At 34.0% G+C, this 25,153-nt stretch overlaps 1 protein-coding gene and 1 long non-coding RNA gene across 3 annotated transcripts in view; one reads left to right on the top strand and one right to left on the bottom strand.

Moving 5' to 3' along the window:
* The window catches only part of LOC117283234, a 95,770-nt gene that overhangs the window by 29,666 nt on the left and 40,951 nt on the right, over positions 1-25,153 (top strand). The window contains exon 2 of the long non-coding RNA XR_004514209.1: positions 19,249-19,350. This is a non-coding gene — a long non-coding RNA (uncharacterized LOC117283234). The remainder of the gene's footprint in view (positions 1-19,248; positions 19,351-25,153) is intronic.
* The window catches only part of Adgrg7 (adhesion G protein-coupled receptor G7), a 59,595-nt gene that overhangs the window by 13,714 nt on the left and 20,728 nt on the right, over positions 1-25,153 (bottom strand). Inside the window, exons 4-13 of one of the 2 annotated variants that reach the window (XM_010639656.2) lie at positions 21,349-21,461; positions 18,642-18,791; positions 16,914-17,014; positions 12,266-12,399; positions 12,042-12,149; positions 7,399-7,562; positions 6,907-7,062; positions 4,147-4,259; positions 3,449-3,795; positions 2,338-2,434 (exon numbers count right to left, since the gene is read on the bottom strand). In XM_010639656.2, coding sequence (XP_010637958.1) covers positions 2,338-2,434; positions 3,449-3,795; positions 4,147-4,259; positions 6,907-7,062; positions 7,399-7,562; positions 12,042-12,149; positions 12,266-12,399; positions 16,914-17,014; positions 18,642-18,791; positions 21,349-21,461 — 1,483 coding nt within the window. Of the gene's footprint in view, positions 1-2,337; positions 2,435-3,448; positions 3,796-4,146; positions 4,260-6,906; positions 7,063-7,398; positions 7,563-12,041; positions 12,150-12,265; positions 12,400-16,913; positions 17,050-18,641; positions 18,792-21,348; positions 21,462-25,153 lie in introns of those variants that run through there. The other variant, XM_033768190.1, reaches the window with a different exon arrangement.

Raw genomic sequence — 25,153 nt, 5'->3', positions numbered from 1 at the left:
TCTTTTGGAAAGATACCCAGCAGAGGGATAGCTGGGTCAAATGGGACCTCTAATCCTAGTTCTTTGAGGTATTTCCATATTGATTTCCATAGTGGTTGCACCAGTCTGCACTCCCACCAACAATGGAGAAGAGTTCCTTTTTCCCCTCAATCCCAACAACATTTGTTATTGTGTGATTTCTTGATAGCAGCCATTCTTTGTGGGGTGAGGTGGAATCTCAGTGTTGTTTTCTTCTGCATCTCTCAAATGACCAGTGATGTGGAACATTTTTTCATATATTTACTTGATGCTTTTACTTCTTTATCTGAGAAATGTCTGTTCATTTCAGATGCCCAATTTTGAATTAGGTCTTTATATTTGGGGGGGCTGATTGTTTTGAGTTCTTTATGTATTCTAGATAATATCCTTTGTCTGAGGAGCAGCTGGTTAATATTTTTTCCCACATTGTAGGTTGTCTCTTAGTTCTGTTTATGGTTTCTTTTGCAGTGCAGAAGCTTTTTAATAAGATGAGATCCCAGTTGTTGATTCTTTCTGCTAGTTCCTGTGCTACTGAGGATTTGTTCATAAAGTCTTTTCCTATGCCAATCTCTTCTAGAGTTCTACCTAACTTATCTTCCAGAAAGTTTAGTATTTCTGTTTTAATATTTAGATCTTTAATCCTCTTTGATTTTATTTTAGTGCATAATGAAAGGTTAGGGTCTAGTTTTAATCTTTGGCAGGTTGAAATCCAGTTTTTCCAGCACCATTTATTAAAGAGGCTATGTTTCCTCCAGTGAGGATGGCTGGCTCCTTTGTCAAAAGATGAGGTAGCTGAGTACATCTGGAGTTGTTTCTGTATCTTCCGCTCTATTCCACTGGTCCTCAGATCTGATTCTTTGCCAGTACCATGCTGTTTTTATCACAGTGTAAAGTAGCTGTATGCAAGGTCAACACTCATAAAAGTTTTTATGTGTATAGGTTTAGTCCTATGCCTAGGCTAAGGTAGGAAATTAATTAATAATGCAGTTCAAAGTGAATTGCCTCCCCCATGAGATATCTGCATCTTACCTCTAATTGTGGAAATAGAAATTTAAATCTTTAAAAGATATCTAAGTGTAAATACACAACATAAAATAGAATATGGGAGTGTAAAATCTGGCTAGGCAGCTAAGTCCCCTTGGCACCATGGCTCAACCTGTGTGTGTTTGTATATTTCCTACAGTTTGTTTTTCATTTGGGTTGGTTTGAGACTAAAGTAGAATCTGTGAATAAGAAAAGTTGGATTTTTTAAAAAGAAAGAAGGATGAATCAAAGAGTAGTTGCTGTTTTGTAGAACAAATACATGTGAAGACATTGAGCCTCAATGCAGCTCAGCTTTTTTCTCTTTCCCCACTTAAATGCAAGCAGCAGCATAACTCACAATAGCTAAATTATGGAAATGGCCCATATACCTATCAACAGATGAATGGCTAAAGAAAATATTGTATATGTACACCATAGAATACTACTCAGCCATACAGAAACCATACTTGAGACCACAGTACTAAGTGAAATAAATCAGGTACAAGTTAAATATTGAGTGGGTTCTCCAATGTAAAATACTCAAAATATAAAAATTTAAAAAGCAAAGTAAAGGGGACATAATAGGAAACAGGGAGGTAGATTTTTGTGGAGATAAGAAAAGCATCTGAGGAAAACGAGGGGAATAGGGAGAAGGACAAGATCCAGATCTGAAACATATGCACACCATTTCCCCAAGATGGATGTAAGCATTATGTACTAAATATATACTAATAAAACATTTTAAAAATGTGAGCACCATGTGGTCAGGTACTTCCATTGCTGAACATTATTTATTCTGGTATCATAGGAAGAATTCGTTATATGTGATAAATCACCATGAAATATTCATTATAATCATATATTTGAAGAATCAATTCATCCAAATGAGAAATATGGATAATATTTTTCAAAGTATTAAATACTTTCATGCCATTTAACCCCTCATAGTAACCCCAGGGCAGGGGACACTATGTAATTTTTATTTTATAGATGAAGGAAATGAAATATAAGGTTGCTACAAATCATAACCACATCATATGGTTTTCAGATTTAATGGGAGAAGGTAAATTTAAGAAAATTCAGATTTATAAAGCTAGAAGATGATTACTTACTTTTCAGAAGGATTTGTCATGGGCAGCTTCCATATAACCACAATGAGTATATGTGTTATTTTGAGAATTTGAAATGTCTACCACTAAGTATGACAATTCAGAAATGTTAATTGGAGTCAACATCACTGAATAGTTATACTGTTCTGTCAAAGAAAATACATTTTTTTAAAAAATGTAAACTCACAATTCTTCTTGCCGATAGTCTAATTCCCACTGTGAATCACTCCCATTCTGAGAATAAACGAGTCCCGTTGTGACACCCACTATTATAGCTGGGACTCCTATGTGATAAAGAGAAGTACAGAATTAATAACTTATTCAGGACTTTTTTTTTCATTTTAAGTTTTTGTAAATAGGGAAGGGAGGAGGGGGTGAAGGGAGGGCAGGAGTATGGGGAAAAAATGAGAACCAAGACCTGTCATTTAAAAATACAAGATTCCAATGATGAATGTAACTGTACTGTATACATTAAAAGTACCAATAAACTCAATGAGAAAAAAATAATTCATTCAGGACTGAGATGCATTATAAAAGGCTGCAAATGAACTATGCATCTGACCCTTCTCAGGATGCATTGTTCTTTCCATTGTGACAATAGACTAGCAGGTCTACTGATGTAGGTAACAGAAGACAATACGTTCCTAGTTTTTCCCCCCTTTTTAGTGTTGAGTCTATGTATGAGCCCTATATTATTTCTGATTTCTTTGTAATTTCTGCCACAGTTCTCATAAATGTCTTATTTCTTCTTTAACTTTAAGTTTAAATTTTTATTTTATTTTGTTGGAAACCAATAAAAGTCAGATAATTCTTTAAGAATCATTATGATTTTCTTTTTGAAAACCTTTGAAGTTGGTAGGAATTTATTTATATTCCAAAACTTAAGTAAATGAGATGTTTTAAAAGTTACCTTCTTTCTTTGTTTGTTTTGAGACAGTTCCTCACTATGTAGTTCAGCTGGCCTTGAACTTACTCTGTAGCCCAGGCAGACTTCGAACTTGGGGCAGTCTTCCTGCCTCAGCTTCCTGAGTGCTAGGATTACAGACATGCACTACCACAGCTAGTATTAAAAATTAACATCTTTAACTTAGTTTATGATGTATCTAATATACCTTTTCTTGATCATATCTGCCTCCTTCACTGGAATTTAAGCTACTAGACAAAAAATATTCTTAGGGACTGCTGTGTTTCCTACTCCCCTATCTCAAGACCCTGTATTATTGGGCTTTCAATAGGTGTCTACTTAAGTGATTGCAATAAAATCAAATTCCTAAGTGAGTGAAGATGCAAACACTTACCCCATCCAACTAATGTGATAAAAAGAATGAAATGTTGAGGAAATGGCTTCATGGTCCTGATAAGAAGGAAATAGAGCTGTATACTACTTAGTCCATTCCAGGTAAATGTCACTAACAGAAAATAGTGCAGAAAGGCAGCAGTCACAGTGCATAAGTAATTAGGGATGTCAGTAGTGTCTCTCGTAGGCACAACATTATTATCAAAGTCAATATTATTGAAATCATGATCACTTGTCTTCAAGTTCTTATTGGAGTTTTCAATTCCAAACACAAAGAGAAGGTTGAAAATCAACATTGGTGTGCACAGATTAACCAATACCCAGGTTACCGAGGTTTTTCTGACTTTTCTAAAAATAAATAAGTAAATATTTTTACAATGCAAATTGTTAGGTATGCTTCTATTCAATACTAAGTAATTGTGCATTTATGAGTTGTAGAACAACATTCACCTTACTTGAAAAACTTTTAATTAAATGATTTTAAATTATATATTTATTTGAATGTAACCTTTAGCTTTTTGAGGCTGTAAAATGACCATGTTGAACTCAGTTCCCTTCTATTTCTTTTTTGTTTGTTTGTTTGTTTGTTTTTAGTTCCCTTCTATTTCAGGGATACTATATTCTGATGACACTATGCCCAAAACAAATTAAATCAAGGTAGCACATTGTTTCATGACAAGTAATTCCCTCTCCTCTTACCTGGTGACAATCTGAAATATGATTGTGAGAGCGAGTCCAGCAATAGACAAGACACATCCGACATTGGATAATATATCTAGTGATTCCGGATATTGGTAATTCTTTTTGAATGTCTGAAAAATAAGTTGACTCATTTTTAAATAACCATTCCTCAAGTGTCAATGAAAATCAGCGTCACATAGAATTATATTGGTCCAAATAACTACAGTTGCCAGGTATGTCATCTTCCTCTTACACAGCCTTTGATGTATTTAGAAATGAAATAAATTAACTCGTTATCTCTAAGGTACATTTATATAAAGAAGAAACTTGAGAAAAATTATCTAACCAAGTTAAAAAAGTATTTTCCTTGATGTCTAAAATCAAAGTTGCTTGATTACAGTTACTTTATTTAATCATTATATTATTTTATGTGTTACTATGATCCCAGCACATCTAAACAAATGTATTAAAATTGCAGCAATATTTTTCAACATGGAAAGATTTTCATATGATTCTGTTACTTTTAAAGAAATTTATTTTTTGTTAAATATGTAAGTATCCCAGTACATTAATAAATATGTATAGAGAAGTACATGCCATTGAGTGCATACTCATAGAAATCTGGAAAGGCAGTAATGATGCTCCCATGGTATCTGATGCTTCTGTGTACTTTCTTATTTTTTTAAATTATTGAAATAAAGCAATGTACACTAATTTGTAAAATATGAAAGTCATACAGAAACATAATAAAAAGCATATTTCCTATCTACTGCCAGGTACCCACCACCATACCTGCCTCTTTAATTCCTGTCTTACCTCCAGGACCTTTTAGTATGAATATTATCTAAATATCTTGTACAAAAATATGGAAGTTTGTTAATAATACATGAATATGCTTGAATTGCAATTTTTACTTATGTGCATTTTATGTATCTATATAATTCTATTTACTATGTAAACTTTTATACTTTATGCTATAAATACGTATTAATTTTATAGGGATAAAAGAAAAATAACAATTTGAAAAATACAGATGTTTGTTATCATTTGTGTGCATTTTACTAGTTAGTTGCACAAACAATTATAGACTACACTAGATCTTTAGATCTTAGAAATCCTCTATTCATTCAGAGTCTACTGCTACAATCTCATGTTAGATTACATTTTTTAAAATTTCAAATCCTAAACAATTACAGATATGAGTAGGTAGACATTGTGGCAGACTCAGGTACTAAATGAGAAGAAATAGCTGAAGTATGATCTAAAAAAACAGTGAAAGAAAATTATAATAAAATAATGTATCATTAGCATCTGTAGTAGTCTGAGCTTTACACAGCTATTCAATGAGAATTTAATTTAAAATATAAAAAGTTAAAATTTCTCTGGAAGTTTGAGTCAGGAAAATTGCAAGTTTGAGCCTAGCCAGGACCACTTAGTGATTTAGTGAGACCCTGTCACAAAATTTTAAAAAGGCTAGGCATGTAGCTCAGTGCTATATCTTAATATCAACTGGTTTAACTCCCAATGCCAAAAAAATTTTTAAATTTTACTGTAAGAGAAGTGTGACAATTAAAATAAAAAAAATACTATAGTTATCACAAACAGTGTTTCAGGCAAGGTTCTATTCTTTGATAATCTATGCTGTATCAGTATGTCCTGCTGATCTCCATCCTAAATGGGTACATCACATACTGGGAATGAAAACGTCTGCTTCCTTGCAGATCAATAGCTGTTTCAAAAGAGGAAGACAGCCTACATACCTTTCCATTTCATTGCATATTATAATGTTTTATTAACTATATAAGCTAATAGTTTTAGTTTCTCAAGAAACCAAATAATAAAAACTAAAACTAAGACTAATAGTTTTAGTTTCTGGAAATGGAATATACAGAAGCTCCACAGCTTAAAGGTTCAGTCCAAGAATTTTCAGAGATGCTTACACATCTGAACTTCAATGTTATCAGTTACTTGCACAAGATAGCTTTGGAGTTAAAAAGATTAAAGAATGCATAGAGGAGCTGTGGGACAAATTTAGTGAATTCAAGACCTGTTCCTTTTATATCTTCTAGAAAAACTTGGTAAACTTTTGTTATGGTCTATAATTAGATGTACCTCTAATGCCTCATGCAATCATAGGCAGGACCTTTGGAATGGGATTGGGTTATGACAGCTTAGAGCTGATTTGGTGTTGACTTTCTCTGCTTCCCTGCTATGCTCTGCCATGCTGGCCTGCCTTGCAGCCAGCTGATATGGACTGAAACTTCTACAAATTGGGAGCCAAAATAAACCTTTTCTCCTTCAAATTGCAGGTGTTGGGTATTATGTCTCATAGATAAGAAAAGTGACTAAAACACTTCCAATAAAAAACTTTTCCAATTTCAATAAAAAGAGCTTTGTGTGATTAGTTTAAACTTTCTACATTTGGCCAGGTATTAAAACTGTCCTCAACACATAACTGAGCCTTATCTAGATAAAAACTTCATACTTAAGAATAGACAAGTTAATGGAATAGTCTGTCATCTCCTCTTCACTCCTTTTCCATTGATGTGATGAATTCATCTATCCTAAGACCATAGTGCAACAGAACAAAAACAAGAAAAACCTCTATACTACTTTTCTTTACCAAGTACTTTTCTATCACTCCATCTTTCTGATTTTTCTAATTAATCTGAGTCAAAAATCTAAGCTAAATTCCACAATTATTTCTAATTAGAACACAATAAAATTGCATATGAGGAAAATCCTTGCCTGGAATGCGACTACTATGAATATTCTTACCATTAATACAGCAAAATTAGTAGTATGATTGCAGCTGCAGCCCAGGAATCCATCAGTGCTCTTGTCTTTGTGACAACCATATGTGTCCCAATCTTTTGTTAAAAAATTCCAATAGACACAGGAATAAGAATTGAGTTGAAATTCTTTCTGGTTGTACTTTGAATTGATAAGATAATTACAATTACTGATATTGAATACTTAACTGGTTAGAAAAATCTAATATTAATAGTCAGAAATAAATTATATTAACTATATGCTAGGAAATAATTTTATTATAGATTGAGGGGGAAAGGTTGTAAAATTCAATATTTAACCTTGTATTTGGCTACTTTGACAAATGATATGAGCAGTAGTAGAAAGATTTAAATGAATACTTTAAATAATCTTTCAAGGAGATTTTCTTTTTTTTTTTTTTTTTTTTTACCCAAATTATTCCTGCTTCTGTAATGAAGAATGGCCTGGATTTTTATTTCTGTTAATGGGAAAACTTACCTTTGGACTAAAGACCATTTTTACATTTATACTCTGATCTTGCTCATTTCCATCCACTTTGCTTGAGATAATTTTTTGACTAAAATTTGACCTAGTTGTAAAGATTTTCGATTGAAAAAGTTTGTTCTTCTGATATAGTACAAAGCCACATTTCTTAGTGTTACCTATGGAGAGGAAGGGAGACATTAAAATCAATAAATGAACTTTAAGATAAACAGGAAACCAAGTTCTATGTCATTGTTGAACCTCATGGCTGCTTAATATTTGAGTAAAGTACATAAAAATAGTTTACTGGCTAAACCTTTACTTAATTGCTATATGTTTTTGGTATATTACGCCTTGTTTGGCTGTCCTCCATGGTTCCTGGCTCATTTCCCCATGCACTCAAAGCAGGTTATACTAACTAGAATTTCTCTTCCCAAACTGAGTAACAGAAACTCTAACCTTCAACTAGCTTTCTGTCTTGGACATGGCTATCAAGAAATTCTGTGAGTTACCTGATAATAATAGAGCATAGGACCCCCAAGGGAATGCTGCACAAAGGGTCCGAGAAGAATCTGACCATGCAGTCCTTTCTGGCTTCAATTCAGTCGGTTAGTACTAGATCGTACTGTCTGTCCAATCACATTTCTACCCAGTTGCACATACTTCAACCAGGCCCATGCTATGAAGTTTCTATACAACCCCATAAGGGCAGGGTTCTGAGAGATTCAGAATAGCTGAACATGTGGAGATTCCTGGAGGATGTGAATTTAGAGAAGGCATGGAAAATCTGTATCTCTCTACCCATAGCTTACCATATATCTCTTCATCTGTATTATTTGTTATATTATTTATAATAAACAAGTAAACATGTTTCTGAGTCCTGTTCCTGCTCAAACTAATGGAACCCAAGATGCTGATTATGGGAACCTTGGCTTATAATTGGTCAATCAGAAGCACAGGTTAAATAACCTGGGGTTTGCAACTGGCATCGTAATGGTAGAAGGGGACTATCCCCAGACAGTGTCAGAATTGAATTAAATGAGGGTGCAATCTGCTGGTATCTATTGAAAAACTGATTGTTTCATGTGTGGGGAAAAGCCTTCACACATCTGATGTAAAAGTAATCCATATTGTGAGACTATAGCAAGAGAAACTAAATCTCAGTTATTATGCCCTCTATCTTCAAATTGATTAACCTATATTACCCATGCTTAGTGATTTTAACCAAATTAAATTTTTTCTGAGGTTCAGTTTCCATATGTGGGAACAATATGCATAATATCCTTCATGGAGGTATTTAGAGTATCTCACGTATAAACATCCTACTTCCTGTGCAGTAGGATGGAGTAAATATGAAGCAAATTTTCTAGCTTTGTTGCTTCTCCAACTTGTATTACTTGGAACAGGAAGCAGCACAAGTTGATGATCAGGATGACTGTAACTACAGAGGGGCCTCATGAGGTCAGCTTCTGTTAAAAAAGACTCAGACGGGACAAGTCATGTTATGTCATAGAGCAAGGAGGCTCTTTGAATGGGGTTTTGGAGAAGGCACTCTTCACCATCACTGCTATATCATAATAAATATGGGCTTATCCTAGAGCCAAAAGGCTATAGGGAAGCATATTTTGGTACTGGGAAAAAAAAATCAGCTGTCCATCAAAGATGCTGGAAAGTCCTGACCAAGGTAGCTGGTGGCTAGCTGCACTGGGTCTGGCCATGGCATCCTTCAAATAGAATCAGCTGATGAATGCCTCTTACACCTGCTTTTTTAAAATAAGATTTTTTTTCTTTTTATTGAGTTTGTTGGTACAATCTAGGTATACAATACAGTTACATTCGTTATTGGGATCCTGTACCTTTATATGATAGGTCTTGATTCTCATTTTTCCCCCTAAAACAAGATTTTTTTAAGCCAGGAGTAAAATGGTAGAAGAAAAAAATGTACGTAGGCATTTTAAATGAATAATTGCCTGCACTCTCTTGGTTTTCACAAGTGATATGCAAAAACTATAGGCTGGTAGAATAGTCTATTCAGTCCTGTAACTTGTGAGGGCAGGTCAGGCAAAGTCAAGACAGTCCCATGTGTGCTTATATCCCTGCCATGTTCTAGCCTCCAGTTGGAAGAGTGAGTTTTTGTCTTTATTATGGAGCACTTTGTGGTGGTTCAGAAAATGTTGGTCAAAGGGTACAAATATCAGTTATGTTGTACACCATGGTGACTACAATTCTGTTGGATGCTATGGTATACTCAGTAACAATATATTATGTTTTAGGTTGTGTGTGTGTGTGTGTGTGTGTGTGTGTGTAGTAGGGATTGAATTCATGTCCTTGCACTTGTGAGGCAGGCAGCGGAACCACTGAGCTAAATCCCCAGCCCTATATTATGTTCTTAAAAAGTGCTAAAAGGGTGAAAAGTAGAGTTCCCACCACAAAAAATGATCACTATATGAGGTAATACATCTATAATTTATTTACATTGTCATTTTACATCATATATGCAATCCAAACATCAAACACATAGCATACTACTTTATCTGCAAAAAAAATTTTTTTTTTTTTTGGTTTTTTGAGACAGGGTCTCACTATGTAGTTGAAACTGACATGGACTCACTATGTAGCCAAGGCGGGTCTCAAACTCACAGTGATCCTCCTGCCTCACCCTCCTGAGTGCTGGGAATACAGGTGAGTGCCACCATGCCCGACTTTGCAAAAAAATTTTAAATGTCCATTTCAGTAGAATCTAAACCTCTGTCTCTTAATATGTATAACCCATGTAATTATATTGCTTATTTATATGGAATAAAAATTAGATTCCTACCTTTTATTAAACATATAAATTCTAGGTACACTGAAAAAATATATAAATATAAATGTTGTTAGAGAAAAGACATAATTGTGACTTTAGCATAGGAATGAACAAATAGAAAAGAGATAACAAATTCACTAGAAAAATGATCACAGTATTTGAATAGAAAAGTCACAGAACAGGAAATCTGAATGTTTAAAAGAAACATAGATGCTCAAATTAGAAAACTCCGATAGTAATATACCATTGCATTGTCAAGCTGTAACAAAGGATAATATAATATCCCTTCCATATTTATTAGACAAAAGTAAAGAAACAACTATATACATGTATATGCCTCTAAAAATTATTTTAAATTTTAAAAAGCAAGTTCCATACATCAAGATATTATTTATGTAAATACTTAAAACATCTCCAGTGATAGGATATATTCCTAATGCAGCAAAAGTTTGAAAACAAACATGAAAATGATACCACCTTTAAGAAAAAAAATTCTGGGAAGAAAGGATAAAAAGAGACAAGGATGAAGACAGTAATACTTTGTTTTTTCCCTTTCTCTTCTTCCCTTTTTTCTTCATTAAAGATCTAAAGTAAATGCAATAGGTCCTCCACATTCATGGGTTCCATATCCTTAAATTTATTCAACCATGGATTAAAAATATTCTTTTAAAATTGACTGTACTGTTCATGTACAGGCTTTTTTTTCCTTATGATTATCCTGAATGATGAAGTGTAAGAACCATTGCATTAGGTATTATAAGTAATTTAGAAATGATTTAAAGTATATGGAAAAAATAAAGTATATTGGAGATTTGTGTAGCTTAAATTCAAATACTACTCCATTTTATATTAGGGAATTGATCACACCAGGATCTTGGTTTTCCCAGCGTATTCTGGAGCCAATCTTTCATGGATACCAAGGACTGACTTTAGCATGAAATTTTGACATATTTTACCTCACAGATAGGTACATAGGTGCTCTGACTTTTTTCCTGCACTTTTCTGTATGTATTCAATATTTTCAAACTGAATAAAAATAGAACATAAAAGACTTAAATTTAGTCTCTACCTTCACAAGGTATGTAGCTAAACCTAATGGGTCTAAAGTTCTATTGCATGTCATATTAATACACAATTAATCTTTTATTTTTCAGTGCAATTAGAATTTATTCTTTCTAAAACATGTAATTTGAGGCATTAGGTTTTTTTAATTTGGGGAGAAAATACAAATGTGTATTATATACTTTATTCACTTTTGTAAAACTTGCTGAATGCACCTCTTCAGATTTCACACAACAATTCCTGAAGGATCACATGTAAGATGACAGGGAGTGCAGAGAAGTTGACATATAGAGAAAATAACCTGTTATGGCAACTGTGCCAGTTATATAAGCTGTTCCAAGGATAGGTCTGCAGAATGAATCGGAGACTTAACTATTATGTTACCAGTAAATATGGGCAAAACTTGGGAATGAATATTTTTAATATACATAAATCTAAAACAAAACTCCTTTAGTAAGATTTTTGTAGGAACACAAATTTCTATGCATAGCCTGAGTATTTTAATTCTGCAAGTCCACAAAAGGTTTTTGAAAAGAGGAAAAGAAAGAAGGAATGGAGGATGAAAAGAAAGAATTTAAGAAATAAATTTTTAAAAATCATTTTTATGACCTCAGACAGTAGAATTGAGATTATCATATCAGAGCCCAAACATACTCAACATAAATTATTAGGTTTCGAGTTAATTATAAATTAATAATAAATAGACATTGTCCCTCCTTTGGTGGACTTTAAGTTATTAATTCTATGATTTAGGTGCATTTTGTAAAACATAAGAAAATTTGAGTCCTACTTGTATTGGTATTGACTAAGATCTGAAGTTCAGTTTGTCCATCTGGATGAAGTTTGTCCACATTTGTTTCTACAGATGTTAAACCCGGAGCTAGAGAATCACTTGCTCCTATGAGAAGGAAAAAGTAGAATTTCAAAAGCATACATTTCTATGAATAGAGCATTGTTCATGGTTGGCAGCAGAATGGTCTTTGATATGATGATGACATAAGACAAACAGCTCACCTTTCTGTACAGAGAAGAGAATACTTGTAGCTGTCATTGTGTTTTCTAGACTAACAGATTGTATTGCTATATTAGGTTCCACTATTGAGTCATTGCCCAAAGACAAGGAATAAGTCTCCACTTGTTCAATAAGCCTGCACAGAACAAAACATAATTTAATATTCTAGAGAACTTGTCATAAAAATCAAAGATTTTTGCTGTCTCCCACATTAGAGTAGAAATCCATGAGTACAGAACTGATATCAGCAAATGAATACACACACACACACACAAACACACACACACACACACACACATTCTTAAAAAGAAAAGTCCTACTGGACTGTCTCCATGATAGGCACTTTGGACATAGATGCCAGAAAGCTAGAATATAAGAAAATAGATTTCCCAAAAGAAATCTTTTTGTTATTGTGTTTTCCACATAAAAGGAGACTGGTCTCACCAATCATTGGTTGGGCATGCATTTCTAGTTGTTTCTGTGATAATCAAAATTGATTTCCATTTTCTCAACTTCCTCCTCTCACTCAAACTTATTGTGATTCAATGTATTTCTTCTAAGTGATTGGTTCCTTGTGTGACAATTCAGTGGAACTAAGGAAGAGCAGGACTCTGAGCTCATTCCCTCAGCAGTGAACTTTTGGTTTTCACAATGTTCTTTTCTACTCTGACTAAGAGATAGATTAGATAGAATGGTAGAAAACTGCCAATTTGTTGTTCTCAAAAGAAAATTCGTAAGACCTTTTTTTTTTTTTTTTTTGGTTTCCTGTAGAAATATTTGTACTATTTCTAAACTTGCCTAAACAAACTTCTATATATAAGATAATCATTTTAGTAGTAATAAAAATAAAATCAAATTTTATGAAAATGTATTCCAAATCTCTCTGCCACTAAATTCTTTTCTTCTTCAAAAAAGATTAATAAAATGAAAATTTTAAATAATTAAGGACTGCTTTTGTATTAATCATACTTTTGTTGCTGGTACAAAATACCTGACATATATAACATAACAACAGAGGATTTGGTTTCTCTCTCAAGTTGCAGAAGTTTCAGTCCATGCTTGGCTGGCTTCAAGGTAGAAGTATCATGGCAAAAGGACACAGTGTAGCAAAGCTGTTAGCCTTGTGGTAGGAGAAGCAGAAACCAAGAGAAGAGCAAGAGAGGAAGGGTCCAAGGAAGTTATAGTTTCTAAGGTAATACACACCCTCATGACATACCCAGAGATACCTAGAAGTATGCTTTCCTGATCTTGTAGGAATCTCTCAAGCCAATCAAGTTGACAATCAAGATTAAACATCACAATTTATTTTTTAAAATGAAATCATTCTTATAGAAACATTTCCAGATGTCTCTCCTTCAAATGACTTTCCTCTTTAATACCAATAATATCTTTCTAAAACCATTTTATGAGTTTTCAAAAATCTACATTATGCATTCCCCATTTAATGAATAAAAGTAATACTCCAGAGCTGCTTTCAAAAGGAGGAATACTTTAAAATGGAGTACTATTCAAGATAAAGAATGAAAAATTATAGACATTTATCGCTAAATGGATGCACATTGAGGTCATACGCTTAAGTGAAATAAATAGGACACACGTGTAAATACTGAATAGTTTGTCTAGTGTGAGAAAGTGTAAATAAAGACTAAAAGGTAAAGGGGAAGGGAAAATAGGAGTAGGAGACAGGAAAGAAGGGGATGGAATTAATATGAGAAAATGAAACAATGGAAACAAAGTCTTTGTAAATAAGGACGGATGGATGGGTTGAAGGGAAGGCAGGAGAATGGGGAAAAAATAAGAACCAAGATAGATTATATAAAAGTGCAAATTTCTAATGATGAATGTCATCATATACCTAAAAAATTAATTTAATTAATTAAATTTTTAAAAGGAGGAATACGTAAGAAAACTCCAACCTACTATGAATGTTATTTTAAGAACAGTATCTATTGAGTTTTCACATAAAAGCACTATGAAACACTGGGGATTCTGTAGTAACACTCTCTGGCATTTATAGGCTAAAGGGAAAGATGTGCTAAAATTAAGAATATGTTTACCATATTTACAAACACTTTTAAAGGGATGCTCCTTTCTCAGCAACTATTAAAGCCTCCTTTTTTTCCTCCCACATGACTTTTTTTCTTTTCATGTCCTAATTGGTTAGGTTACAAGTGGCCTGAGTAGCTAATCTAATCTGGAATCTGACCGTTGGATTAAATCCCCAATACTTGGATTAAATTCCCAGCACCAAACAAAAAGAAAATCAGTCAAACAAACAAAAAAGCTGGCCATCAACCTTATATAAATGACTAAAACAAGCCATTAAATTCTTTTGTTTGGAATTTTCCAGTCAGTGCAGCAGTAATATCAGGAAAAAGATGATTCAGAAGAGCAAAATAGGTCACTATATCATTGTAAAAACAAATATAGATGAAAAATGAGTATAATAATTCCTATTGAAGATAAAGGAAGACCTACAGACTTTTCTACTAGATCTATAAAGCTGCCTCAGAGCCCATCTATCTCCCTGCTCCAGGGTTTATAAGGCCCTACTCTGCTAAGATCCTATGTTTGTGTTCCCCTGAGATCCTGTGTACCTCTTTACAATAAATCTCCATTTTGTCAATATAATTTCAGTGGGTTACCAAAGAGGACTAGTGGAACAAACACAAACATAAAAGTAAATGCAAATGTACAAAGTAGTGATTTGGAGACAGTTTTCCATTCCCCAAATTAGGCAAGCAAGAGCAACTGTGACCTTTCAATATGACAAAAAAGTTCCAAGTTATAAAATCAACCTTTGCAACCAGTGTACAAAATGGAGAAAGGAGGTCCTAAACTCACTGATTACACTGTGAGACCTCAAGCAGCAGAAATCCCAACCAGAGCTCCAGAGCTCTGCAACGCGTTAATACTAGCCTCCTCTCTATTTAGAAAAATAAAATATATGATCGATAACTACTATGAAAACTTGAGGTGACTGACATCAGGCTGGAGGCTTTCTCCTCTTCCACTCCTTTTACCTTTCTTATTCTTATTTATCTTAATAAATAACTGGATTGCAAAGGGAATTCAGTGGATGAAAGACATATATAGGAAACTGTGATTGAAAGCAAGCAGAAGTTAAATTAAGATGGATGATGAAGACCTGTACTTGTCAAGAGACCATGCATCCAGACCTGAGCAGCGATTTATTTCCTTCCCTTAGAGAGAGGAGCATAAGCAGTGATCACTGTGGGCAACTCATTAAGAATATAATCAACTTTCATTTTCTATAAGGAATTGGTTTCAGCACAACCCCACATGGATGCTCAAATTTGCCAGTGTTCAGTCCCTTATGTATAAAATGATGTGGTATTTTCATATAATCTATGGATAAAGTGTGTGAGAAGTCATACACTTTAAATCACCTCAAAATTGCTTATAAAACCTAATACAATATAAGTGCTCTGTTAATAGTTGTTATACTGTATTTGTAGGAAATAATGTCAAGAATAACATGTGTACATGTTTAGTACAAATGCTTTTTTTCCACATTGAAAATGGCCCAGACACATAATGAAGTCACAAAATATATTGGTAAAACTTCATACAAATTCTACCACCATCTGTCAGAATTATAATATTCTGAATATTCTACTGCATGATTTTTCTACTCTGAGGGCTCAATACTGAAAAGATGTGGTTTGTAATCATCATACTGAAAACTATGTGCAGGAATTTCTCCTAAGGAAATAATAGACATATACACAATGATTACTAACAAGAATGATGATTGTTTATAACATTAAAAGCTTGGAAACAATCTAAATCATGATTGACTAGATAGTTTACTCATATAATACAGTAATATAAAATTAAGAAGTAGATGTATAGATATTCATATGTTTTTAAAATGTTTACATGCAAAGGGTAGTATAAATCAGTGCAGGGTAAATTTATATATGGGGAAGAATATCTGGAATATACAAACTGCAGGTTAATAAAGATGGAGCGATTTTTTAAAATTCACTCATCAATATATTTTCTTATTTTGCTATAATGAGTATATAATGTATAAAAATTTTAAAGCATAATAATCTCAAATGAGGGCTCTTTCCCCATGGATAACCTATATGAGTTTTAGTACAAATATATAACCAAAAGTAATCTGGAACATGAGTTAAGAAGAGAAAAAACAGAGTTGAATAAATTTTCTTTTTCAATATATCCTCGGAAAAACAAAAAAAAAGTTTAATTAAATTCCATCAGAGTCTGGAGAAGAGAGAGCTGAGGTATGGATTGGGGCCTGGCACTGTTTCCAGCGAAAGTGGCTGCTCTCTGAAGTTGTGCACATTGAGAGTAGAGTTGGAGGAGCTAGTGCTGCCCCTTGGCCAGCCCAAACTAAGGCTAGGGAAACCAAATTATAAACTAAATCATTTCAGTTATACTTTGTCTCTCAAACCATGGCCACCCTGGGAAATAGAAGGTAAAGCACACCCTGTAGTAACATGTTCCAGGGGAAAGCTCAGGATTCTGTTGCCATTCCAGAGGAATCACCCAGTTACTTCATTCATAAGGGAAATAAACAATTACTTCTGTTAATTCTTTAACCTAAAAAACTAAAGAGGACTTCATCAAATTTTCTTTCCAAATTGAAATTGTGCTTACGTTCCAAAAGAATCATCATTATCAGTAGCAGCAGCTCTTTGAAAAACATTTTCACTGGCATCAAGAAGTTGACTCACAGTTGTTACAGCAACTTTTTTTGCCTGCCAAGGAGAAGTCACTGATCACAACAAAAAACACACACCACCAACTTTATGAATTACTAGGGTAGCAAAATATTTCATTGGTATGATAATCCAGGAATAAAGATTTTTCAAAATTAAAGGCTTAAATTTTGACTTATCAAAGATGGCAGAAAGAATCAAAACAAGGAAAAGTGAAAATAAAAATTAAAGTAACAAATTAAGGGGCTTTAAAATGTATTTTTTTCTATAAAACGAAATACTACTCAGCCATAAAGAATGAGAAATTAGATTCATTCATAGGAAAATGGATATATATTGAGAATATACTCCTCGATGAAATATATGATTCATACATGTGTAAATACCAAATAGCTTCTCTGGTGTGAAAAACTATAATAGTACATAAGATCCTAATGAGATAATTGACAATATGAAATAGGAAGAAAAGGGCTAAAGGTGTTTGGAAAGTGGGAAGGGCAGGGGAAAGGTAACAAGGGAAAAGAAATAAATATGAGAAAATGAAAAAATTGAAATAAAGTGTTTGTAAATGGGGAGGGGTGGAGGGGGTGAAGGGAGGGCAGGGACAAGGGGAAAAAATGAGAACCAAGACCTGTCATATAAAGGTACAAGATCCCAATGAGAATGTAACTGTACTATATACCTAAAATATACCAAAACTCAATGAGGGGGGAAAACATTAGGGGGCTTATGACTCAAAATTGACCTTGTTACAAGGGATTTCACAGAACTCAATCCCACCCCTAAGAACACAAAAGCAAATGCTTAGGTGCAAAAGCAGAAACAATGAGAACAGTGACTGGGCTCTGACTATTAAATAACAGAACCCATATCACTCAGCTACCAGAGTATAGCTATATACTCTTAGTTATAGGACTGTTCGATTTAGTAAATTTTTTTGTGGTTTTCTTAAACTCAAGTTTAGGATTAAATCATAGAAATAATCTCGGCACTTGATTGTTATTTAATTGTCTGTCTTTACGGTTAACCTCACTATAAATTCTATACTGGGTGGTCAATATTCTTTTCTTTAAATTTCATTTTTGTTAACTCATGACTGCAATCCTACCTGCTTCCCAAAGGACTTATGATAAGACAGGACATTTTTTGTAATAGGTATTTAAAGGGAATAGAAGAAATATGGTGAAATTCAGTGGGCAGACATTGAGTTACTTATTGGTAGAGTATAGCCCTCCATGGCCTATGATATGATGTCAAGTAGGCTTAATGTTTTCAGAAAGTCAAGACCAGAATACAAATATGCTTAATACAAGAGAATCACTGTACCACATTCTACAGTGAGTTCTTTGAAATACTATATACTTAAAATTGAACAAGGATATTGGGGTAAAATATTGGGGTCAAGTACAACAGGGATGTTGGTTGCAAATATATTAATAAAATAAGAAACTTCATTTGAGGACTTTCTGAGAGATTTAGCATAATAATGACCACTGTGACTATCTCAAAAGAAGAGGTATTTTTTTTAAAAAAAAACTTCTTAGAACATCTCTCAGAAAGAATCTTCTACAAAATGGATTTAAGCAACCTAAACATTCAAAAAGCATATCATGCTATAAGAAATAGAATATCTTTCTCTAGATTGTTTTAGAGATTTGAATTTTACCTCAGAGTCAGCGTTTCTGGATATATTGAAGATTTGTCCAACTACCTTAGTAGCAGAGGTGATATTCTCAGGAGTTAATTTACTGGCATCAGATGTTAAAATCTGGGCTTCAGTGGAAATATTCACAGATATTGTTGAAATATTATCTATCTATTTAAAAAGTTAAAAAAAACTAATATTATAAAACTATGTTTAAATATTTTGTTAGCAAATACACCTATACAGCTGAAACTTAGCTGAGTCTTCACATCTTGAACATCACATCCTCCAAGTTTTTCATGTTGATTTTTTTTCCTTGTGTAGAGGACATAGTGCATTCAGGCCAGTGGTTTCTCAGCCTTTACTGTGTTCCAGGAATAATTAATTAAAATGAGCTACTTAGTAAGGTCATAACTACAAAAAGTATAAACAGGGACTATAGCTGGTTCATTGATTGTTACAAAGTCCATAGGGAAATAAGCACAGAAAATGGGAGTGATTAGAAAAGTATGTAGCAATTTTATACTGCTGATAATAAAAACATTAATAAATAATTATAAAATTTGGTTTGCACTTCATGTAGCTTTCATTTCACTTTTCTAATAATTCATTTCATTGTATTTTACAGAATTATTGGTCTCAAAGGGTTGGAACTTTCTAAACTTAGTTTTCCATCAGAAAGTTTGAAGACAACTTCTCAAGATACCAGTTGGCCCTGGGTCGTTGTGTTGTGAGTCTGAAACACAATAGTCCATACTATGAGTGCTGCTGGGAATTAATGTGGGAGTTAAGTTTTTCACTGGATGGTAGCATCATCTCAAAATGCAAATCAATGTTATGAGCTATTCACACTTAGGAAAGAGTCAGAAATAATATTCAATCAGTAATATGTCAATCAGTAGACAGAAACAAGTGTCTCATACAACAGCTAAGTCCCTGCTACATGCTAGCTACTTTGTTAGGTGATTTATAGGTGTTATCATTCAGAAGAAAAAAACAACATTGAGAGTTTAGCCTCTTTTCCTCCACTTAAAAAATAAAAATGCTAAGTAGCTTACCCAAAGTTCACACAGCTTGGATAAAGAGTTACACACTGGCTCAGCAGCCTGCAAAATCTTCACTCTTCCCTCCAGTCTGTGACATGATTGATAGCCATCTGCACATCTCAATTTCCTTTCCATCCCTACCCTCTCCTATCTATTTTCAGAGTAGTGCAGTGTGAATTTTAAAGTAAAGGGCACCTCCATCACTTTTTGGGCTGTTCTCACTGGACAAAACATTACACCTCTGAGTCAAATTTTCCTCATCTATAAAGTGGATACATCAATACTTATCAATAGTGTTATAATTGTGAGTTTAAAAAAATTTCAGCTGACTGTAACAAGTCCACAACTTAGGTGGTTCAACTTAAGATTTTTGACATTATAAGTGGTATTAAAGCAATATGCATTTTGCATAAACTACTTTAAATTTTGAATTTAGATATTTTCTCAGGCTAGCATTATACAATGTGCTATTCTCTTGTTATGCTGGGCAGCAACAGCAAATTACAGCTCTGAGCCCGACACACAATGGTGAGGATAAAATATTGGTAACTTTACGGTATACTGTGTTGATTAACCATGATTTTGGGTTAAATGCTTTATCAATTTACAATATTTTCATTTTAGAATGAGTTGATTATGTTGTGACCCCATCATAAGATCAGAAGCATCTGTATTTAGCCTGGAGTAAATGCTCATCAATTAGCTAGTGTTATTCGCTATAAGTATCTGAAATGTAGGAATAATATCCAACTCACAAAAAGTTTGATGAGAATTAAATGAGGCCGAGTGTGGTGGTACTAGCTTGTAATCCCAGCACTTGGGAGGCTGAAGAAAGAGTATTGCTGCAAGTTTGAGGCCATCCTAGGCTACATAGTGCATTCAAGGTCAACCTCAACTTCATAGTGAAATCCTGTCTCAAAAATAAATCTTAATAAAAAAATTAAATGAGGGGCCAGGGATTTATCTCAGTGGTTCTGCTGCCTGCTTCTCAAGTGTAAGGTTCCAGGGCTGGGGATTTAGCTCAGTGGTTTGGTGGCCTGCCTTGCAAGTGCAAGGACCTGAGTTCAATCCCCGGTACCAAAAAAAAAAAAAAAAAAAAAAATTAAATGAGATGTGTGTAACATGCCTGAAGCATAAGATCTACATAACTGCTTCCTTTCCTTGCTCTTTAATGTTAGCTCTTCCATATATATGCAGTTGTCTACAACCTTAGTCAAAATAATGTAATCTTCATGAAAAATATCTAGCCAAATGCATTTCACCTGCTCATGAATACAGCTCTGAGACTATCATAAGTTTAGGTATTTCATGTCTCAAAATATTTTGGTCATAGTTATTTTCCTATACATTCTGATCCAGTAGACTATCAAATAATACTTTTCTTCAAATATCAGGGATCTATTTCATTCAAAACTTGACTGGTCTAAAAAGAGAAGGCCATTTAAAATGTGCTATAGATTATAATTTTCTGAAATTTGCTGGACCAACATGTCTAATTGTCCTTTTTTCACTAATAGATATTAAGTTTAAAACAATAAAAGTAGTTTTGGTTACTAGTTTTGGTATTTCTAATTTGATACTTTAAAAAGCATTGATTTGACCATCAGGTATCTGAAGAATAAAGATTTTGCTGAGAGTCATATTTTTTTCCAATGACACATCAGATCAGTCATATGACATACCTGCATTTTCAGGGTTTCCAGATTTTCATCACAACCTCCTATTATCACATTTTGTAGTTCTGTCTCTCCATATATAGAGAGACTGCATAGCCTGATTGCTATTGGACTGCCAGCTTTAATAAAAAGAAAAAAAATGGAAAAGGTCAGCAAAGATAGACATCATAACTATTGAAACTGTTCATATCTTTCATCCCAATGTGGCTCTGCTTCTGCTCCCATTGGGAGGTGGAGTCTATTCTTCCATTTTCTGACTATGACTGACCTGTGACTTGCTTTGGCCAACAGAATGGGGTACAAATGTGTTATTTCCATAGCCTAGGCATCAAGAAGATTGAAGAATGATGTCCTGAGACTGTCATGTAAGGAACCCAGTATGACCTACTTTACAAGAGGCAATGGGGAGAAGAATTGACATGCCATAGCCAACAGCCAGCACTAATATCCCTAGACATGTGAATAAATCGCCAAAAAATGTAAGCTTTCACACTAAAATCAGGAAGAAGATAAGGGTGTCTATTATCACCACTCCTATTCAACTTGGTTCTAGAAACATTAGCTAAAGCAATTAGAGAAGAAAAAGAAATAAAAGGAATAAAGATAAGAAAGGAAGAAGTGCCAGAGCCCTGTCCAAATAGGTGCAGATGTGCAGTCCCCAACCAGAGGATCACAGGGACAACAGAGTCTTGGGCACACAGATTTCACCAGATGCTCATCCATATACCATTTGAAAGGGCACATAGACCCCAGCCAGAGGCCTCCTGGAACAGCAGCACAGTACAGGGATCCTGAAGGCCATCAGTTTGAGCCAAGGAATTGGTGCACTGGTGAACAGTAGAGAAGCCTTTCTGAGGCTCATTGAGAATTTAAGGACACTGGGAGAGCAGATACACCTCAAAAAAGGAGAAGTAGACTGCAGGGAATGGCTATGTTTGATGCTATTATCGATGCTGATTGTATTATTTTGGCCATAGTGATGTGTCTGTTCTTTTTTTCTTTTTTTGGAGGAGAGTACCAGGGATTGAACTTGGGTCCTTGTGCTTGCAAGGCAGGCCACTGAACCATTGAGCTAAATCCCCGGCCATGATGTGATTGTTCTAGTCAGTGGTCCTATCTAGTATAACAAGACTGAGATTACCTAAGGACCATTACAGATTCAAAACCCAGAGGCCAACCAAACCTAGAAGACAATCCAGGAAGTATCCATACCCTAATGGTTCTAAATAATATCAATAAAGATACTCGCAATAAGCATTTTATAAGCAGCAACCTAGGAATTAAACCAAAAGCATCATCAATAACAAAATAAAAATGAGAAGATGACTAAACAAGACTCAAAAACAGACTTCCAGATCAAAAAAGGCAACTCCAAGGGGGTAAAGAGATGGAATAATCTGATACTCAATCATCTGGATGCCCTAAACTGGCAATGAAAGAGTATATGGAAATAATAAAGTTGGAAAAATTACTCAGATAACAACAGAGATGGTGCCCATCATGAAAGATATGATTAATAACTCCAGAGCAGTCACAGATTAAAAAAATACAGGAGCTCAGAAACAAGATGGAATTCCAGCATAAGAAACAAATGGAATCCAGAAAACAGATTCAAGCAGATATCCAGGAGATTTTAAAAAATCCTTTGAAAGTTTACACAACAGAATGAGCCAGTGTGAGGACAGAGTATCAGATATAAAAGACAAGGTTGCAATTAGTGACTAGAAAAAGAAAAATTTCTTAAAAATAGTAAAGGACCATGAGAAATCAATCCAACAGCTGCTAGACTATGCAAAGAAGAATAGCATGACAATGATGAGAGTCAATGAAGAAACAGGAGAGAGTGCAAACATGAAAAACAATTACACAGAAGTAATGGCAGAAAACTTCCCAAGTAAAGGGAAAGAATTTGACATACACATAAAAGAGGCATATAAGGACTCCCTCTAGCTGTGATTAAAAAAAATACACCTAGGCATATAATACTCAAGATTCCATAAACCCAACAGAACAAAATACTATAAGCAGTTAGAAAAATGAAACAAAATCACACACAAAGGGAAGCTCATTAGAATGACAGCAGACTTCTTAGCACGAAACTTGAAGTCAAGAAGAACCTGAAATGAAGTAGTTCAAGCACTAAAAGAAAATAACCTCCAAGCCACATTCATGTACTCTGCAAAACTATCTTTCAAAATCAATGGAGAAATAAGTTACTTTCATGACAAAGAACACCCAACAACTTTCATGAACACCAAACTAGCACTCCAAAGAATTTTAAACAATATCCTAGGAAAACACAATGAGGGTAACAGTTACATGGAACCCAAAGAAATGAATCAAGCAAGACAAGAAATAAAATGCAAAGGGGAGAAGGAATCCCACAATAGGAAAAGATTATGACAAGTCAATACATATCATTTATAACGATCAATGTTAATGGTCTCAATTCACCAATCAAAAGAAATAGACTGGCAAGATGTCAAGAAGCAATATCTAACAATATGCTGCATACAGGAAACACACATAATTAAAAAATGAAAGGCATATACTTAAAGTTCAAAGGTGGAAAACAATACTCCATGTGACAGGAACCTGATAAAAAGCAGGGCTAGCTATCCTATTGGCAGATAAAATTAATTTTAAACCAAGACTAATGAAGAGAGACAAACAAGATTACTACATCCTTGTAAAGGGAACAATCCAAGAGGAAGAGATAAAAATCATAAATATATATGCACCAAATACTAGTGCACCCAACTATATAAAACAAATATAAATGACATGAAAAATCAAACAAGCACTAATCCAATAGTAATGGGCACCTCAATATACCCCTGTCACAAATAGATCACCTAGACAAAAAATGAAATACTAAAACTCAACCAAACTCTTGAAGATGTTAATAGAGTGTTCCACCCCACAAAATCAGAATATGCATTCTTTTCAGCTGCACATGGTTCATTCTGCAAAACAGACCACATACTTGCTCATAGAACATGTTAAAGTAAAAGCAAAGGAATTGGAGTTATTCCCTGTATATAACCATACCATAACATGATGAAATTGGACTTCAATAGTAAAAGAAACTGCAAGAATTTCGTGGGCACATAGAAGGTGAACAACATGGTCCTGAACAGCCAATGGGTCCCAAAGAAAGTTTAAAAAAATTAGACAGCTTGTACAATTAAATGCCAATATATCAGAATTTATGAAACAATGAAAGCAGTCTTATTGGGGAAATTCATGGTAGTAAATACCCATATTAGGAAAACAGAGTGAGCTCAAATAAACCATCTAATGCTGAACTTCAAGCTTCTAGAAAAAGAAGAATAGGACAAAACCAAAGCTTGTACAAGAAGAAATTGTAACAATTAGAGCAATAATCAATGTAATGGAGACTAAGAATGATACAAAAAAATCAATGAAGGAAAGAATTGGTTTTTTGAAAGAATAAAAAACTGGCAAATCCTTATCTATCTTTATAAGAAAAGTAAAGGCCCAAATCTAATCAATTACAACAGATCCAGCACAAATCCAGAGGATAATCAATACATACTTCAAGAACCTATATGCCAATATGATGGAAAACACAGAAGAAATAGACAGATTTCTGATACACATGAATTACAAAAGTTGAACAAAGAAGACCTAAAAATTCTAAACAACCCAATATCAATCAATGAAATTAAAAATTTTTCAACAAAGAAAAGCCCAAGTCCCAATGGCTTCATTGCTTAATTTTACAAGACATTTTAAAAAGAACTACTGTTTAAACCCTTCAATGAAATTGAAAGGGAAGCAATATTCC

This window comes from Fukomys damarensis, unplaced genomic scaffold (genome assembly GCF_012274545.1).
Source record: "Fukomys damarensis isolate Sample0158 unplaced genomic scaffold, DMR_v1.0_HiC HiC_scaffold_24, whole genome shotgun sequence".
Lineage (NCBI taxonomy): Eukaryota > Metazoa > Chordata > Mammalia > Rodentia > Bathyergidae > Fukomys > Fukomys damarensis.
This window is presented reverse-complemented; position numbering and strand designations above follow the sequence as displayed.